Source organism: Ixodes scapularis, unplaced genomic scaffold (genome assembly GCF_016920785.2).
Source record: "Ixodes scapularis isolate PalLabHiFi unplaced genomic scaffold, ASM1692078v2 PGA_scaffold6__148_contigs__length_123643588, whole genome shotgun sequence".
Lineage (NCBI taxonomy): Eukaryota > Metazoa > Arthropoda > Arachnida > Ixodida > Ixodidae > Ixodes > Ixodes scapularis.
The window spans coordinates 100,292,826-100,312,412 of record NW_024609881.1 but is presented as its reverse complement, the minus strand read 5'-3'; the positions used below and the strand labels follow the sequence as shown (position 1 = coordinate 100,312,412).

The 19,587-nt window shown below is 45.9% G+C and overlaps 1 protein-coding gene across 1 annotated transcript in view; it reads left to right on the top strand.

Moving 5' to 3' along the window:
* The window catches only part of LOC121838299 (Golgi-associated plant pathogenesis-related protein 1-like), a 34,756-nt gene extending 16,453 nt beyond the window's left edge, over positions 1-18,303 (top strand). Inside the window, exon 5 of the mRNA XM_042294466.1 lies at positions 18,077-18,303. Coding sequence (XP_042150400.1) covers positions 18,077-18,303 — 227 coding nt within the window. The remainder of the gene's footprint in view (positions 1-18,076) is intronic.
* Positions 18,304-19,587: the final 1,284 nt, after the last annotated feature.

Below are 19,587 nucleotides of genomic sequence, written 5' to 3'. Positions count from 1 at the left end.
CCGTCAACGGCACTGCGTAAAGGTCCGAGATAAAAATGCTGGTGATGGAATTAAGGCGCTTCATTCTAGTAAACTTCCCAGGGGGCATAGCGCATTTGGCGAAGGATTTAACTTTGGAATCATCAGTATAAAAATGTGTAAAGTCAGAATGTCGGAGAGCGCAGCTCTTAGGCGGCAGTTTCCGTGTTGAACGGCGTCACCGTCGCCGTCGGCGTAACCGCGCTTTTCATTATGGAACGTTTCCCATAACGACGTCACATGTGATGTCACGTGTGACGTCACGAGGGAGGAGTAGGAGAAGGGAATGTTTTCCGCTAAATTGAATGCAAAAAAAATCTCCGCTAGATTTAGCGGAAATGTTTCCCTGCTAAATTTAGTGAAAAATGTCCCGGCTAAATTTAGCGGAAAATATTATCCGCTAAATTTAGCGGAAAAAATTCCCCGCTAGATTTAGTGGAAACATTTGCCCGCTAAGTTTAGTGGAAAAAATTCTCTATAAATCTACAGGAAAAATATTCTCGCTAAATTTATGCGCAAAAATTACAAGTTAGATTTATCAGAAAATTTCACCGCTAAATTTAGCGTAAAAAAATTCATGCTAAATTTCGAGGAAAAATTTCCGTGCTAAAATTAGCGAGGAATGTCTTTTTGCTACATTTAGCAGAAAAAACTTCTCCGATTACTGTCACATGTTCAAAGCCCAGGAGGGCGGATCCAAACCCAAATCCGACCAATCACAGCACAGCAGGGCGGGGCCAAGCCCAATCCGACCAATCACAGAGCAGTAGGACGGGGCCTCTCCCTCTCTCTCATCGCAGTGACCAATGACAGGCCGTTCGCATGGATGGCCCCGCCCACAGGGCATTAGCCAGTGACCCATCGGAGCTCATCGAAGTCCCGCCCTCGAGTCACGTACGCGGTATAGGTGTGAGGTCACGTACGCGACATTTAGCCTGTAATCACCAGGTGTTAACAGCCGATGTTATCAGTCACGTACGCGACGCGTGTCAGAAGCGTGGGAAAGACGCGTATCAGAGATGTCGTCACCACGGCTCCCATCACGTGATGTTAACCACGTGATTTTCCCCGGGTTCGAGTTGCGTCCGACAGAGGAAGCTCACGTGATGTCACACAGGATTTCTGTTGAATCCGACAGAGGGCGCTGCGCCGCGCTCACATGACGGTCACGTGACACAACTAAGACGAGTTAAGCGGTCTCGGAAGAATTGTGCTCGTAGCTTAGGGGGTAGGGTGTCGAGCTGCTGTGCCCAAGCTAGAGAAGTCGACTCCCATACGGCCGCAGAGCCTTTTTGAGCGATTAAAATGCATTTACAGCGCAGCGATTCAAATGATGTCACGTGACCATCATGTGACCGCAGCGGAGCGCCCTCTTTCGGATGCCGCACAAACCCTGTGCGACATCACGTGAGCGCCCTCTGTCGGACGCAGCTCGAACCCTGTGACATCACACATTAGACGCCCTGAGCGCCACAATTCAAGTCATATAGCGCCCTCTGTCAGACGAAGCTCGCACCCTGTGACATCACGTGGTTGTTATCAGATGATGACCACAGCTGTCAACACTTGGTCAACCACGCTTGTTGTTTGAGGTCTGAGGTTTGAGGTTTGAGGTGTGAGGTTTGAGGTACGTGACCTCACACCTGTACCGCGTACCTCGGGGGGCGGGCCCGGGCGAGCTCCGATTGGTCACAGGCCAACACCCTATGGGCTGGGCCTCCTCTGTCGGCGACCACCGTGGGCGTGGCCATCAATGCCCACGGCATGACAATGGTCACTGTGATGGGAGAGAGGGAAAGGGCCCCACCCTACTGCGCCGTGATTGGTCCGATTGGGTGTGGCCCCGCCCTCCGGCGCTGTGATTGGTCGCTGTGCAAACTGGTACATGTTTCTACTACTTAAACTGCTCTACTTCATGTTTACAAATTACTCAATCAAAAAGCTTTCTTTTAAATGGAATGTTAATGTCTTAAGTGCTAAATGGGAACTTCCAGTTGTAATTGTCCCAAATGACGCTTGAGCACTTTTTTTTCTTGCTGTTCTTGTTTGTTTGTTTTTGCCTTGTGTTTGCCCGAAGCTCCTTTCGGTGTTTATTGGGGCTAGTAGGTGGAGAGGGGCGTCTTTTAAATCGAAAGTGGTGATTGTGTTTAGAATGAAAGAGGAGAGAGATCATATTGTGTAAGTTTGAAGGAGGATCGATTATAATGCAAATAATTGCAAAGGTGCAAGCGAGCTGGACAGGAATGACGAAAATTAATTGCATCATCTTCATAACCTTAAAATGCACGCCTTTCACCCTTCTTGGTGTTAGACCAATGGAAGCTGATAAAACCTGTTTGCTCTACTGACGTCTAACCCCTGATTGGATCAGTTGGTAGAGCGCGTTACTGAAAATGGAGAGGTCTCGGGTTCGGTACCCGGACCAGGCGGATTTTTACGGTCGCGCAACAGTCACCTAGCTGTGTTTGGAGATTGGTATTTGTCCTTTCTCATATTGTTCACCTTCTCTGGAGAATAGTTTCGAAGATGGATGTTGCTTTATAGCGTCGACCTGTACGGTTTTACATCCGCTTGTTCTGTATGGACTTTGTCCTTTCTGTTGGTGGTGAGACGATGTAAGGATACGCACTAAATAATTGAATTAGCCAAATTTGACATGTCGTGCTGTCTGTTTTCTCCCTCTTCCACGTTTTGATTTTTTAGAGCGCAGCTCTTAGGGGCCCGCTTCCGGCTTGAGCGGCGTCGCCGTCGCCGTCGGCGTCGCCGTAACCGCGAGGTCACGTGACACCCCGAGGTCACGTGACCTCTTGAGGTCACGTGACCCCCTGGTCACGACACCCCCTTGAGGCCACGTGCCCCCCTAAGGTCACGTGACCCCCTGAAGTCACGTGACTTCCGGGGGTCACGTGCAATCAGGTGGGTCACGTGACCTCAAGATGGTCACGTGACACCCCTAGGTCACGTGACCCCCAGAAGTCACGTGACCCCCTGAGGTCACGTGACCCCTGAAGTCACGTGACCCCCTTGAGGTCACGTGACCCCCGAGGTCACGTGACGGGTCACGTGACCCCCTGAGGTCACGTCACACCCCTGTCACGTGATTCCCTGAGGTCACGTGACCCCCTGAAGTCACGTGACCCCCTTGAGGTCACGTGACCCAATAAGGTCATGTGACCCCTTCAGGTCACGTGACCCCCGGAGGTCACGTGACCCCCGGAGGTCACGTGACCCCCTTGAGGTCGCGTGACCTCAAGGAGTCACCAATCCCTCAGTACGCTTCCATCTTCCTCTTCAAGAGCTGCGCTCTAACCGGCGTTACAGGGAATTGTAAACGGCTTTCATTTTCTTCTCTAACTCACTCTCAGGTTAATTCAACATGGTTAATAAAATCAATGCTGGTAAATGTGTTATGTGCTCAACAAAAAATGTGAATTTCTTGGTGTTTAAAATACATGAATTAGATGATAAAGAAATCTGTTCAATGACTCCTCCACGAGAATCAACCCATGCACTCCCCACAGTGTGTATGAGCATTAAAATCGCCCAATATTAAGAAAGGTTGTGAAAGTTGGGCGATGAGCTTCTGTAGGTTAAATATTGATGTGTATGGGGTAATGCGGTTGGAAATACAGCGATACAACAATGTTTAGACAGTCAGTAAGAACTTGCGCAGCCACAGCCTCGAGCGGCGTGTCAAGAGGGACCTCAGAACACGCCACTCCCCTCTTCGCCGCAGCTCACACGCCACCGGATGAGTGAGGTGACGCTCGATCTTTACAGAAAATACGATAGTTCCGTAAAACCTGTTCATTTCTGGAAATCAAATGAAACTTCTGTAATGATAGAGTTATTGGATGTCATTCACTGAGAAAGTAATTGATATTACCAATATCATGTAGGCGAGCCTAACCGTTTCATTGCATGAAACCGAGATGGCCATAGTACAGCTGAGTTCAAATAAATTCAGAAATGTGGGGTTCAGTGGAGTAACTAACTGCTCGCAAGCTAAATCACATGGGTCGGTGCTTTGGAGCTTTTTTCTTCTGATGGCCCTTTTCAAGGGTCTGTCTTTTCTTGCCGTTGGCAGTTAGAGGCGGTTCTGTCGGGTCGACGTACACCTTCATGGCCTCCTCCGTTCGCTGGAAGTGGAAGGAGGGTACCCCATGGTGCTCTGGAACCGTGTGGTGTCCAGCACCACTCGAGGATTAGGGCCAAGACGATGGGATGTCGTCTTGACATGTGGGTGTTTAGCCGGGGCCACTGGAGCTTGAGAACCCACAGAAACCTCGCTGGCGGTTGGGGGCTGAGTGAGAATTTAAAATCTTGAGGACTGTATTCAGTGCCCACTAATGCCTTGGATGGCGGTGAAGCCCCCCTGGCAGCCGCCTCGGCATACGCGCCTCCTTCGAGGAGTGAAAAGCGTCTTCGTCCTTACGGGCACGACAGGTTCTCAATAATTTTAAGGTTCAAATCTTCTCTTCCTGAAACTTCAGGCAAGATCAAGAGTAGGTAGAATAGGCATCGGAACAGTTGACACACTTGAGTCAAGTACTTCCGCACGTGTTAGCTGAGTGCTCTCTGCTTCTACACTTTGCACATGTTTTCTTCGGCAGGCAACCGAACTATCGGCATATTGTTGTCATTTAAAGCAAAGTTCAGTGTTTGGTATGTAGGGACTAACCTTACAGTGGTGATAGTCAGCCTTCATGCTCTGGGATTACACGGTAGAAGAAAGTATGAGGATCACCTGCTTCGTAGGTCTCTCGGTTTCATCTCTCAGGAACGAAATTTGGCGCTCTCCAGTGACTTCTTAATTAGACAGGCCTTTCAAGATTTCCTGGTCAATGGACTCAAGTAGGTCGTTCACAGAGATAATTTCCTGACAAGAATTCAACGTACGGTGCGGGGTGACAGACACCTTGCAGTCTGAGATTTTGTTCAGCTGAAGGAGGACATCATTTTGGACGTCGTTTTCAACCTCCACTAGCAAGTCACAAGATGACAGTTTTTGGCTTTTACGTTCTTGCCGATTAGGCTTTCAAGAGTCTTTGAAATAAGGAATGTTGAGAGCTTTGTCAAGTGTTTTCCAGCTTGTTAGGAATGCATCACGAAGAAACGAGTAAAACTATTCTGGACTGGAGATGACAAATCAGGTATTGTTGCTTCTGTCCAGCCCCTCTTAAAGGGCCGATCAGGTTTTTATTTTGCTTGGAACCTATAAGAAATTGGAAGATCTTCAGTGTCTGCGATGCGCCATCCCTCATTGAGCCGAACGAGTGGATAGGTAGTACCTCACAAGACAATGCTACTCTCCCAGCGCTTGCCTGCATATTATATCCAAATTTGGCTCTAGATTAAAAAAATCGACTGCCAGCCAAGGTTGGCCCTAGCTACTAAAGAAGAAAGTAAAGGAAGGGGAACAAATGTAAGACCTTTACAAATCTCTGTAATGCGAAATTTGAGCGCAGCATTGCGGAAGAGGAGGGGAGGGTACGGAGGGGGAGTATATGCCCCTCCTTCTCTTCCGTATTTTCTTCTACGTTCTTCCTCCCCTCCTCTTCTCCTCATCCTCCGCCGTCCCCTTTTCTCCTCTTTTTCTTCAATTCAGTTTTTCCATTAAATTTAGTGGGGAAAATGACATCACATTACTTGGTGTCACGTCACCTATAAAAACATTTCGTTCATGAATTGGTGTTGAGGTCACGTGACGTCACCTTTCCCGCTAACTCTAGCGGAGAAACTGAATTTGTCCGCTAAATCTTGCGGAGAAATTCTAGTGTGATGTCAATTTTAGAGCGCAGCTCTTTGGCGCCCGTTTCCGGCCTGAGTGGCGTCGCCGTTGCCGTGAGCGTAATCGCGTGGTGCATTATTGGACGTTATTCAGCATGACGTCACACGAGACGTCACGAAGGTAACCAGTGACGTCATTCGTGACGTCACCGTGCGTTGCATTATGGGTAAATTTCCACGCTAAATTTGGCGGGAATATTTTCCCGCTAAATTTAATGGGAAAAGGTCCCCGCTATATTTAGCGCAAAAGATTCCTCGCTACAGTTAGAGGAAATTTTTCGAGCTAAATTTAGAGGAAAAATTTCCCTGTTAAATTTAGAAAAAAAAAATTCGCCGCTAAATTTATCGGAAATTTTACTCCTCTAAATTTAGCAGAAAAGTTTCCCCACTAAATTTATCGGACAAAATTATGCGCTACATTTAGCGGAAAAAATTCCACGCTAAATTTGCCGAAAATCTCTCCCCGCTGAATTTAAATTCAACAGAAAAAATTTCCCGCTATATTTAGCGGAAAATTTCCCCCGCCAAATTTAGCGAAAAAATTTCCCCGCTAAATTTAGCGAGAAACTTTTCCCGCTAAGTTTAGCGGAAAACATTTCCCCGGGAAAAATTCTACGCTCAATTTAGCGGAAATTTACCCCCAAAAGGGAAGGCGAGGAGAAGAGGAGGGAAGGGTACGGATGAGGACGGGCATACCCTCCTCTCCCTACCTCCCCTTCCCCCTCCTCAAGAGCTGCGCTTTAATTCGGCGCTACTAAGGATTGTAAACCTCTTTCATTTTCCCGTTATATTTAGCACAGTTACGCCGACGGCAACATCGACGCCGCTAAACTCGGAAACGGGTGAAAGAAATCTGAAAGACAAGAGGCGACAGTAAAAGAATTGGCGACTGGCTGGATCATTCTGGCTGGGCCATACCAGGAATCCCATCTACGAGAAGCCATGGCCAAAATGGTGTATTACCTCACCTGGGGGGTAACGAAGGGTCCAAACCTATTCCGCGCTCGACTGCTCGACTCAACCACGAGGATGCCCTTTCCGCCGGACGCTGGAATGCCACGCACAGCCAGACCTGGGTGGGTGAACCCATATGGCTCTCTCGGGAACCGTAGCGACGCCGCTCATCAAACACCTACTGACGAAGGTGCGCCCTGCAGGGGTGTGGATCAGACAATCTCGGTATTCAAAGAAACGTATCTATAAAGCTACCCGTCAACAGCGAATTTAGATTGGCTCACCAAGTATAAAGAGGTCACGTAGAAACTGCTAATCTCATGAACCCAAATGACAGCCATAAGGATAGTTTCGAGCTACTTTCCCAGGATCCAATTACATTAGTCCAGCCTTCATATGCCTTTCATGTCTCGCGTTAATATGGGCCACTTGAACTCCTCCGAGTAACAAATGTGCTAAAGCGGCAAAATAGCGGAAGAAAAAATCAATTTATTTTAACAACCAGTGTAACCAGCGAGCAAAACTAAGAAACCAATTTAATTTAAAGAACTTGCCTTGTGATCCCACTCATCGCAAAGCGTTTCGTCCCACAATAAGCAGACGACTGTGAATCGCAAATAAAACCCGGTGGCGTACTTGCGGTGAAATCAGCGAACTCCTAATGCAGGCTTCGCATAACACAATCAAAGTCAACTCTTTGGAATATAACTCGACAAAGCTTGAGACGAAGCGAGGTAGAATTCATATAGACTACCCATCTCGCAGCTCCCGAGTCGCGAACCCAACGTCTGTCAGTGTCTCTCGCAAACAAGGACCAGAAAGGCTGTAGGTGACTTCACAGTCTGAAGGCAGCTGGGCCCGCCATCACCTCCGACACCGGACCTGCACTCTGGGTCAGCCGAATTGACGCTTCCTCGTTATCGCCCCACACCACTTCCGCAGACCAAGTTCAGCGCTGCTTCGTCGGCTCCGCGAGCACTTCCGTTGCTCCTGGAACGCTACTACGTGCTGAGCACCCGCTTGGACCCTGTCTGTTATCACTCCGAAAAAGGCAGCAGTACGAACCACTTGTATACGAGTTCGCGGCCACTTTGGCAGGCGCGTTAACAGCCTGCCAACCCAGTGGCCAGGCGGCTAAACCTGGCTGGTCCAATGGAGACCTCTTTTACTGTCGTAACGGGCACGGCTGCTCAGAAGGGCTTCACGAACCACGCTTATTCCTTGAACACAACGAACTCTCAGTACACACGACGCCTTGTATGATTGCTCTAATCTGTACTGTGCTAACTTCCTCGGATATTGGCATTTTATAAGCTCTTGTTTTACCTTTTTTTAATCGCCTTTTGTTTTACTCGGTCCCACACGTTGCGTAATGCCGGCCATGAATATCGCCATTTAAAAAAAAAAAACGCCGCGGACAAACCAGGCTTATAATTGAAATAATACTTAAAAAACAAGCGAGCTGGTGATGATTCATGGTAATAAAACCCGAGACTCAGGAACACAGAGGGGGACGAACACAACACAACGTCTCAAACACAGCTGAACGTTTATTTTTCAGACCCTCGTTTAAAAAGGCGAGCCCCCCCGGGTGCCCCCACCCGACATCCACAGTCCCGAAGGTCAAGCCGCTTCCTCCCATCCAGTCCACGTCAGCAGCCCTTCTCGCACACACAGCCATCCACATGCCCTAGGCGCCACAGAGTCGATGAGAACGTCCACGCAGTTGACTTCTCACCCTCCACTGTCACCACTGCTAATCTCCCACTCCCTCGTAACGCTTCCTTGACCCCCGCCGACGAATCGTACAAGCACAGCACACAGATATACCCCCTTCCCGTCCCCCCCCCCCCTTTACAGTTGCCGGCGTAAACACAAACCTCGGAAACACATGGGGAGAGCCACCCAGTGAGCTCAAATGCGCCGCAAAGTAATCTCAAAGCCTTACAGTTTGTGCCGCTAACTGCCGGTCCCCCCTTTTTATGTCTCTGGAAAACTCTATAATCTCTGGAAAACTGCCCCATAATATGTAAACCTTTTTTTATCACTTTGTGATACAAAGTGATCACAACCCATAGAAGGCAGATGCGGTACAAAATAAAACAAATGTTTTTTTTATAACTGGGCTTTGCGATCTGCTCGTCATTACTGTTCAGAAATGCCAATACAAATATAAAACTTGTTTTGTTGCAGTGGGTTCTGTAAAAAAATGGTGTATTGTAAATGAGTTATATTTTGCTGCTCTATTTTTAAAGAAACGTTGAAATCACACATGTAATTAACTAATTTGGATACACTTGGTGCAGACCCAAACCTCTGCAGACTCGCCTTTTCGCATTAAAAAAACAACAGAACAGCACAAATACAGGATTCACTGTTTGTCGACGCGGTATGTACCTTCAGTAATTGTCAAGTGACTTACTGGAGTTCGTATACATACTCTATGCGCTATAAATTAACTTAGCATAATATTAAAGTGAACATAAATTTATTTACTGAATCCTTACAAATGTATACTATAAATATACCTTCGCACTCATTCCTATTACATTGATAATACAATTTCAATGCATTTCAAGTATGCTCAAGTACATCTGATAATTTTGTATTGACGAGTGTACTGTTAGTACTGCATGCAAGTAGACACTTTGTATGCTGAAAATATGCACTTAGTAGGTGGCACTGTTAAAATCATACTTTTAGTATGCCATATATAATTCTAGTGGATTGCTTTTTTACCAAGTGTTCTTTCGACGCTCCCAGGGCCAGTTGGTTTGGCAAAAAGGTTGAAAGGTGCGATTACCAACTTTTCATTGCCATCGCAGCAGAAGCTTTTTCTCACTAGGTGCCATAATCAATAGCAAAACCACATTTTTTAGTTTATACGCAGAGCTTGAGATCTTTGCTTCGTAGCTCTTGCACAGCAGAGCAGAAACTCATCCTTGTTGTAGCTGAACTTCTTTGGCCCGCGAGGCAGTCAATAGCATCCGCGAAGCCTTTTTATCCAGATATTGGGATGCGATGGTTTGTACCAGGGTGAGTTTGTCGCTATAACATTTACTGCCCTTATCGTTCGGTAGCTGCCATATTCGCAAGACGGGCGGCTGCATTAATGAAAGGACAGGAGACTACGCAGCATCTGTGAAGACCATAGCAACAGGGCAGTTATACGTTCATGGCCCTGAGTGTAAATACAGACCAGTACTCAACAACATAACAGTGCTTGCACGAATCAAGAATCCGAATGCACGCGAGATGCGTGAGGCACTTGCGATAGAAGAAAAAGCTGAATAATGTGTAAGGAAAACCTCGATTGCATCCAATACCAAGAAAAACAATAAATGCAGTGCTTCAAGCCTTCGTGAGTTGTATTTCGAATGCGCAGTTCGAATTAGTTTGAACTTCGAACTTATTTACAATAATGTCGATCCCGTGAAAGCTCCTTCAAGAGGAGTACATAGGGTTAAGGACGAAAAAGAGGAAACTTAACCTAGTCGGTAGTCAGAGGTGTGTTCGCCCCCTTTCTATCATTTGTATTTTCCTGTTTATGTTCGAGATGACGTCTGTACTTAACATGCACCAGCTACCTCAACTTAAAGGGAAGCTGAAGCGGTTTTATATGTGAGAAAAAACGCCCGAGCCTGGTTAATTAGTCATCAACCATCACGAATATCCAATTCGTTTGGTCATTTTCTGCACGGATTAACCGGAAAAGCGCATTCAAAGTAGCGCCGAAGCCACGCCCCTCCGAAGCAAAGAGAAAGGGGAGAGAGGAGGAAGCCCGCCAGCCGACGTCACAAAAGGACCGGCTGGGGGACCTCGCCGAGGCCGGCCGCGCTTCCCTCAAAGGCTGCTCTACTGGTAAATTTCGAGCCGTCGTCGTTCTACCGCCGGAAAGCGCTTGCTTTTTTTTTGCGTTGAGCGGTCGTGCTATTGACTCAATCGCCTGACGTGTTGATTGTTCTCTTGTTTGTTCACGTGTTTGTAGAGTTCTCGTGGCACCGAACCAACTGACTCATGCTGTTGCACGATGCCGTACTCATGTGTAGCCGCCAGCTTGCACCAACAGCGCTCGTCGCAGTTCTTCCCGCTTACCGTCGTTTCCACTCCGACACCAAAATTTTAAAGGGGTGGCTGGGTTTGAGCAAGTACACCGTTCTTTCGCCGAAACGTGTTTCGGACGGCGCATATGAAAACTATGTACGTATGGGTTTGGGTCGAAAGAATGCGAACCCGACGCTCTGCCGACAATCTTTGAACGTAAGAAGGCAATTCAGCGCATTAAAAGTCACGAGCAAAGAAGAAACGTAACTGGGTAGGATTTTTAGGCCGACTGTTCTAGAAAAAAGCTATTACGTTATTAGAGCTGTGCAGTGTACTAGAAAAGCCGCAATCATGTAGCAAAATAGCGGGTCTCCACTGGCTCTCTTGAGTCAACCACCTTATATTAGTGTTTTAGTGTTGGTTTCTTATATTGTTGAAGTGACCCTATTTTCCAGACCGACTTCGGTCCGGGGAATCTGGGAAACAAAGAAACAAATCTTGGGTAGCCCAAGATTATTTTCTTCTGCTTTTAATCTACTCCGCTACCCAGTCACTTGGGAGAGGAAGGCTTTCTCTAATAAGTGGTTATGCAGTTCATAAAGAGACTTTCACGGTGACCCTTTTCTTAGCATAAACATTTTTTTTACAGTTGCTGATAATATTTGAGGTTATATATTTCTTAAACGTAAACATAAATTTTGTTAAATTTTCCTTCCATAGGTTCATATTCTCTTCAGGAGAGCTTTTTAGAAATACAAAGCATGTAACCTTTTATTCTGAATTGAGTTTTTTTTTTTTACGAGTTACACAGTGTTTTCCGTATAACGTTTGTGTCATGCAATGGTTCTTCGTGCCGTACACTGTTAGCAAGTCCCGTGTATTTGGCGAATATTTGGGGTGAAAAACACGCTATTTACACAAATTACCATAAATTTACACGATGAGTAACGGCTAATTCGTTCGGAAATCATGCGAGGTTGTAAAAAACGTGTTTTGGTTCGGTCATACACGCATAACCGTGTAGCCGACCTCAATAACACGCATCGCCCCCGGCGACGACCGCGGCATTGCCGGCTATCGAAGCACCGGAATGCTTGGGGACACAGTTAGAAAGGACCGTCGAGACAAATGCCGTGGAAAGAAACATGTCTCGGAGACAGATATGCACCAAAAGCAATTGCGCCATGTCGCAGGACGTTGGCGAAACCCGCGCTTACCGTGCTCGCCGCCATCTTCTGGTCGATGGCAACGCGGCTTCCCTCATGTCGCCCATGTTTGTATTTAGTTTAGGGATCCTGATAAGTTTCTTAGACACCACAAATAAAGTCACGGGTCTAATCATTCGTTCCAAACAGTTAAAATGGATATAAAAAGCGTGTCCTCGATGTGAACACGTGACATTGCAGTTGGTTTCGTTTTTGCTTCAACCTTCAACTGCAAGCGATCTGGCCACGGCGCAAGCGCAACGCCGATGTACGCTGGAAGCAAGCGCCGGTTGGCTTTCGTTGTTTTTGTTTGACCGGAGAAAATCTGGCAAGTACGCATGGCGCCGCTACTGTTTTGGTTTGACGGGACGCGAGAAGCTTCGCATAGAGCTGATAGAGCTTCGGAGATTGCGAGCACGTAGTGAAGACGTGACCAGAGAAGTGCCCCTGTGATGTTCCTGGAAGACGGAAATCAGCATTCGTAATCGTCGTGTGTGTTTTGAAAGCAAAGGGAGTCACAGGGTCCACGAGTTCGCAACCACAAGCCAAGGTTCACGACAGCGCGGCGTTGACTTCGGCGATCTCGTTCTGTTTGGTGCAACCCGGCGATGCGAATAAGAGCTAAAACATTCGTCGTGTGTGGTGCGGTGCTTTGTATTCCGGGTCTGTTTGAACCACGCTTTTAACACGGAGCGCAAATTGTTTGTTGTGTGGTGGAGGTTCAACGGGTACAGTCCCGTCGTCGTCAGCTGATCTGGTCCAGCTGGTCCGGGAGGACGCAGCGAGCGTTTTTAAAAGTAAATCTTCCTTCGTTCCGTTTCAAACTGTGGAAGTATCCCGACACATACCGTGAGTAAGAAGCACGGGCGTTTTCAACAAAATTACGTTGTTTTAATTGAATAATGGACTCCGGATTGTTGTCTTAAATCTGCCGTTTTTTATGCTTCGTGTTGGACTGTGTTTGCATAGCGACGCACACCGCTCGAGTAGATGATTCGGTCCTGCAACGAGTTTGTTGCGCCAATCATGCGGCGTGAATAAATCAGGGCAAGGTTTCCTACCTGCCCATAGATGCATGTACTCAGACCATTTTTAATGTCGTGAACGTAGTGCTCTTTCTTTATTTTGGAAGACGCGTTGGTGCATTTATTATGGTACAATCACTTGAGAGTTGAGAATTTGGAGAGCGAGCAAGCTTTCCCAACTTTGTCTCTTTCTCTCTGGCACTGCCCTGTTTCGGTTTCAGTAGGCATATCTACTAGCAGGTACAAACTGCTCTAAAGCAGGTAAAAAACGGGAAGCTTAGGACGGTGCGGACTCTGTATTTCGCGCTTTTCGCAAGGTGACAGGGTAAATGCTTTTGTGAGATATGCGGAATATGCAAACGATTTTGTTATGCCCGTCGTTTGCGTCTCTCCAGCAAAACGAATAAGATGATCTACTACAACTACTACAGCTACTGGGATGATCCGTGTAGCTGTATTTTACCCTGCTCTCTGCAACACCGTGTCATGACGAAGAGCTGGAACGGTCACGGTTTGTGCTGGCCTCCCGGTTGACAGAAACCCGCGTCGCCCGCATCGGCACCGAGTGCGCTTGGGCTGTTGATGCTCAAGTCTTTCATCCGCGGTTTGTCGCCAGCTCATCCTGCTGCTCAACGGTGAGGAAGCGGCGAGAGTAACCTCGGAAGTGAATGTAAATCCTCGTTCATTCAGTTATCCGGTGTCAAAGTGTGAAAGATGTCCAACGTGTACTAAGGGCGGGAACTACGAGCGTTTTGCCTTGCTTTTATAACCGAAACCTGACCAACGAGATAACTGCCTTGCGTACTCTAAAATGACGGAAGCAATAAGTTTCAACAGGTCGAGTACGTCACCGGGGATGTAGGCGAGACGGTGCACACTGTTTAAACGCTTGCAGTATCCACGAGTGGTACCAGGAAAGCGACGTCAACAGAGAAGGAGCTCGCGATTCAGCATAATACACTGCGACGGGCCCGTGTATCTTCAGAGTTCGGGGTGGTGGCAGTATAAAGAAAAGACGCATCAGCGCCCCACACCAGTGTTCACGAATAACACCGGTCACAAACTCCCAAGTTCCACCGCTCTTCTCGACACCGACACGACATACGACAACAAACTGCATCAAAACGCCCCAAAAGTGAAGGCGTCTGCTCCCGTACTGCAACTGCTGCAACTAGCGGAAGTGAAGTGTTGGGCGGATGTCCGGATGTCCTTCACAAAAATATATAAAAAAATGCTTTGCGCAAGGATCATTTTCATTTATTATTGTATACGTAATGACAAAATCCCAATAATTTGTTTTCCTATCTGATTCAAGCTAGTCGGACTGCTCATAACACTGGTCAAGCAAGAAAATAACAAAATATTGAACTTTTTCATGACCGGTTTAAGATTTATTGTTAACATATCGTTATTTATCGCAACGGACTAACAATATAGATTTTGCCTCCATACTTTTTAAATGCAAACAGTTCTAACACACGGCTGTCCATTGCGCCGTGTTTTGTGTATTCTTCTATAAACCTGTAAGGGTCAGCGACCAAAGAGCTCACCCGCACATGTCAAGCTTATATGCGCCGCGGGGAGAAACGGATATCGAGTAGGAAGTGTCGGGCGTAGTGTCGGTTGTTGTGTTTGTGTACATATCGGTGCTGTGTAGCTGTGTGCTGTGTTGCCTGCGTTGTATGTAGGGTTGCTGTGTAGTCGTGGTCGTTCGCAGTGTTAACAGACTCGTCTTTTGCTTTAAAAGCAGGCTGCTAGAAATCTCGATAGGTGGCGCAAGTTACCGCCCGATTCTAAATAGTTTGCTCAAGATATTTATCCATATAAATTCGGCATTCGTTTTTTTGTTTTTTTTTTTGTTTAGCGGTTTGTTGAAGCTATTGACGCCGCCGACCGCCGACAACGCTCGTACGTACCTTTACAAGTAGCTACGTCCGCCGCTTGGAGACTTTACTGTGTATAAAAGACATCGAACGAGAACTAACGCGCCCTGTGTGCTTTCAATTCGGCTGAAAGGCGCGCGGCTCGCTGGGCTCGTCTCTCGTCTGTTCTCGGCCGCTGGCCGCCATGTTTCATAAGGAACACGCTCGAAACGGTTTTGCGGAAGGCAGACACGGTGTAGCGTGTTAAGTTTACACATCACCTCATGTGTAGACGAAAAACACAGATGGCCTCGTGTAAAACGAACACGTTTCGACGTGTCCGCTATGGGACAACGGTTTGCACGTCTGGGCGTGTTATTTTTGCTAACCGTGTACAAATGCGATTGGACGATGAAAATGCCTAGTGGTGGTGTGATGCAGTCGACAAATCTTGGTAGAAGTATGCGAATGTAGAGGCACACGAAGCTTTCACGAATTTGACATCAAATTAATGGCTGCCGGGCACATATCTCTACTTTTCCTAAAGCTATAATGGCGTAATAGTTGGTGGAAAACAAGCTTAAAAAACAGAGGGTACCGCTATCACAAAGATGGACCTTCTGCGCAGTTATTCGCAGAGTGCGCAAGGACATGGCTGTAGCAGAACGGCGACACTGTCTTATCACCCGTCTCATCTCAGGGAAAGCTCTCCCGTCGCCCGAAGCCGATTATACTATCCATTCAAGCCACTTCAGCCTTGGTGAACAATGCAGCCTGCACGCTCACGTGTCCAGCAGCTGGCAAGCACGAAGGCCAATGTGTGCAGAAATCTTGTCCTCTGACGACCGTTTTGGGGACGGTAACGCTATTCCGGCTTGCCGCGTCCCGTCAATAGCACTCCGTTTATTGTCAACGTTTTAGGTTACAATAAGTAGCAGTTAGTACGTTTCGGAAGGTATAAAGCCGGCCATGTCGCGTCCGCGCAAGCGGTTCCTTGTGTCTGCGTTTATTACTGCAGGGGGTCATTTCCCTACTTTGCCGATGGCTGAAACGCGTAGTATGTCCCGTCGAGGGTCGTCTGGACACATTCCTCTTTCGGATCCACCGAAAGATTTCGAAAAATCAGAAGCCGAACCCGATTTACAAGAGCAGAAGAACCGGCGCACGGCTACATCCGCAGGCGACGGAGCAAACGTGAATCGAGATGGTCCTTTTATGACGTAGTGGCGCGTCGGCGCGTCACGCGTGACTAGCCAATGGCGTGCCGCTGCGGCGATCGCTTCTCTTTTATTCATTTTTCTTTCGCGTTTCTGGGTTATTTTGGGTCAAATTGTTGCGATATTTGGACTCAGCAGGCACAAACACGTCAGAATTAACTATTAACTCTTTTTTTTTTTTTCGAGAAGCTCATCAGCTTCCCTTTAAGATTGTAACACATTGTATCTTTTGTTCTCAATTATGTAAAATCGGACATCACGTGAAGGCATTTATTCAATATTTTGGTGCATTTTGTACAATTTATACGCTCAGTGCATAGCCACGAGGCCCGCAATTCAAAGATAAGCCAGCCTCATGGGCTTTTCCTAGGAGTGATAGGTAGTTACATATTTGTATTGGCGTGTTACTCGCGCTGTGAATAATTCTTTAATTGAACTATGTTATCACAACAAAAGCATTGAACGTGAGCATTTTTTTAAGAGTTTTGTTTTCCCGGTGACTTTATTCTGTCTAGAATTAAATTCAGATATATATTGTATCAAATAGGTACTACATATAAATCAAATGAACGCAATATTACCTAGTCAAGTGTTTTGAAGTACCCTGGATTTCACAAAGAATAGTTTTTTTTTGCAATGTTCATTCATTTTAGACTTTTCATGCTTTATCTGCTTCAAACTTGGGGATGTTTCATACTTTTGCTTCAAACTTGGGGATGTTTCATGCTTTTGCTTCAAACTTGGGGATGTTTTTTCGTATTTATTTTTTCACAAATGTGTTTTCGTCATCCTTGATATACGAAACATAATAAGTGTTTATGGGGCTTATGTTTAGAAATTAAGACACACAACTGAATTTGCTCAACTTTCAGATAAAGCACGCGAGACCTAAATACCTGTGAAATGTATCAATTTTGACTTTAGTAAAAACAACGGGTTTGGTTTTCGCGGAGGAAACCAGTCTTGCAGAACGTTTAGTTCTTGTTCTTTTATAGGTCAACAAGAACTGCTCATAAATATTTTTATCATAGAGCCTTGTTTGTTTTTCAAGGAAGCTCTAATACAAAGTTTTTAAATTTTTTCGTACTCCAATAAACCGCCTTGGCAGTTATCGGCAGTTTAACGTGGAATACCAAGATCACAGAAACATTTAGTTGTACTCTGACTTTCACGTATGCGTGACAGAATTTGCTATCCCAGCTTGTACACTAGGAGCAGCTGCACCTTGTGACTGCACGGATATGCAATCGGTGTCACGTAATGTAAATTTCCAGCTAAATCTGGCGTGGAAGTTTAATTGGTGTCAAGGTCACATGGTGTCAATATCCCCGCTAAATTTATTGAGGAAACTGGATTTGTATCTAGGTCACGTGACATAAAGTCATACGAGATCATTTCCCCGCTAAACTTGGAGGAAAAATAAATTCGCGTTGAGGTCTCGTGACATCGTCGCCCGTGACGTCGTTTTTTCAGCTACATTTAGCAAGAAAACGAAATTTGTGTATAGTTTGCGTGACATTAGGCCATGTGACGTGATTTTCCTCGCTAAATTTAGCGGGTAAATTCGAAGTTACGCTTTTGAGGCTCCACTTCACCTGAAAACCTAGCCTATAAAGATTTCACGTTAAAGGAGACATCCCTTGGAAGCATTAAGCGTTGAGACATTTTGCAACTGCCGCTGTACAACCCAGGACCTTTTTCTTTTAGTTACGGAATGCAGTGGCCTAACAATAAAATTATATCACTTATATAGCGCTAGTAGAATCCTAAGAAGTCATTCTTGAACGTGGGAGAACGGACGCCCTCACGTTCAGCAAATAGGAGCGCCCTGACTAAATAAAATGTAAATGTAACCCGCACATTTACCACAAAACTTGCACCGTATGTGGGGAACCTCATAAATTTATTTTTCTGACAGTCCTCGATATATACATTATTATACCCTTCAATTTCTTTTGCAGCTGCAGAGGCAGTACAACTCTGGTATGATGAAAATAAATTGTACGATTACCAAAGGGGTGGTTTTTCCCCAAGTACAGCTCACTACACACAGTTGGTGTGGAAATCAACAACCCATGTTGGATGTGGCTACGCCGTGTCCAGGTCCCAAACATGTTTTGTCGTTTGCAAGTACTCTCCCCAAGGAAACATCCCTGATGAATACCAGAGGAACGTCCTCCGGCCTTGAAAATATTGAGTCACCGCCAGGTCATCAAGTAATATATCCAGTTATAACAATAAATGTGCTTGAAGCGATCTGTTTTAACATTCAGGCGTGTGTGTTCTTTGATTCTCCTCAGAGTTTTCCCGACATATTTAAAGACAGATATTCATCTTGCCCATCGTTCAGTAAAACAAAATATACGCGAAACAACAGTACAAATAAAGCATCTATAGAATTATGGTATAGTGATATATAGTATAAAATATATTTTAAACAGCAGTTAATGTTGACTAGCGCACATATATCTCAAGAATTAATCCGAGGTACAAATACAAAATCGAAATTTATGAGAAATATGTAATCCTGCATTGTTTTTCTAGTCTACAGTCGCAGACAATATTAAACCGCCCAGTGGAGCGAGTGGCTTACAATGCCTGCTGAGCTACCTACCAGAAGAAATCTGAACCATTATTAAGGCTACAGCGACGATTCAGGTTTCAACGTCGACGCCCGCTGGACAAGCTGCAGTTAATTTAATGCTGATTTTGCCGAATAAGGATGCGTTACGCCGCCAAAGGCAAAATCTAGCAAATATGGATCCATTGTTACAGAAGGTTGAACAATCCGTTTTCGGGCGTTTGGTAGTAAGTTCGCAGAATAACTGACGATGAGCATTTTTTTATTTATATCACCGATCACAATTATTATAAGAGTTGACTCAGCAATCGTCTGTCGACCCGACCAAGTGAGGGATAAAGACAAAACTCGAAGAGCCGCTGAAATGTCACTTGTTTACACAATAATCTCTATTATAGCTCAGCTCTTTTTCTCGTTATATAGCATTATAGATCTTCAGATTCACGCGGTCACCTGGACATTATTATATAGTCCACGAGTATGCTATTGATAATTGATGGAAAGTGCACTTTTAAAAACAGTCTCAAAAATCTCCGTAAGCATCTCATCTTTGAATCACGGTTTTTAATAAAAAGACGAACAGGACGAGTTCTAGTTAGCTGTAAATCATAGGTCGTCCAAAATACCCGTGATAATAAAAATTAGTACAGGGCAAACGTAAACCCCTGGACTTGTCCACCTATGGAGCGCGTTGACGTAATCCCTTTTTTCTCAAGATTTAGCTCAGTTGTAGCCTGGCAAATTTGTACATGCATACCAGGATGCATGATGGCTGCTCAATGAGAGGGTGAGGCAAATTACTGCAGCTTCCTGCAAGATGGCGTCCCACAGAGACGTGTACACTTTGCTAAAAAACGTAAGTAGTGGCATTTACAATAAATCAAGGTAAAA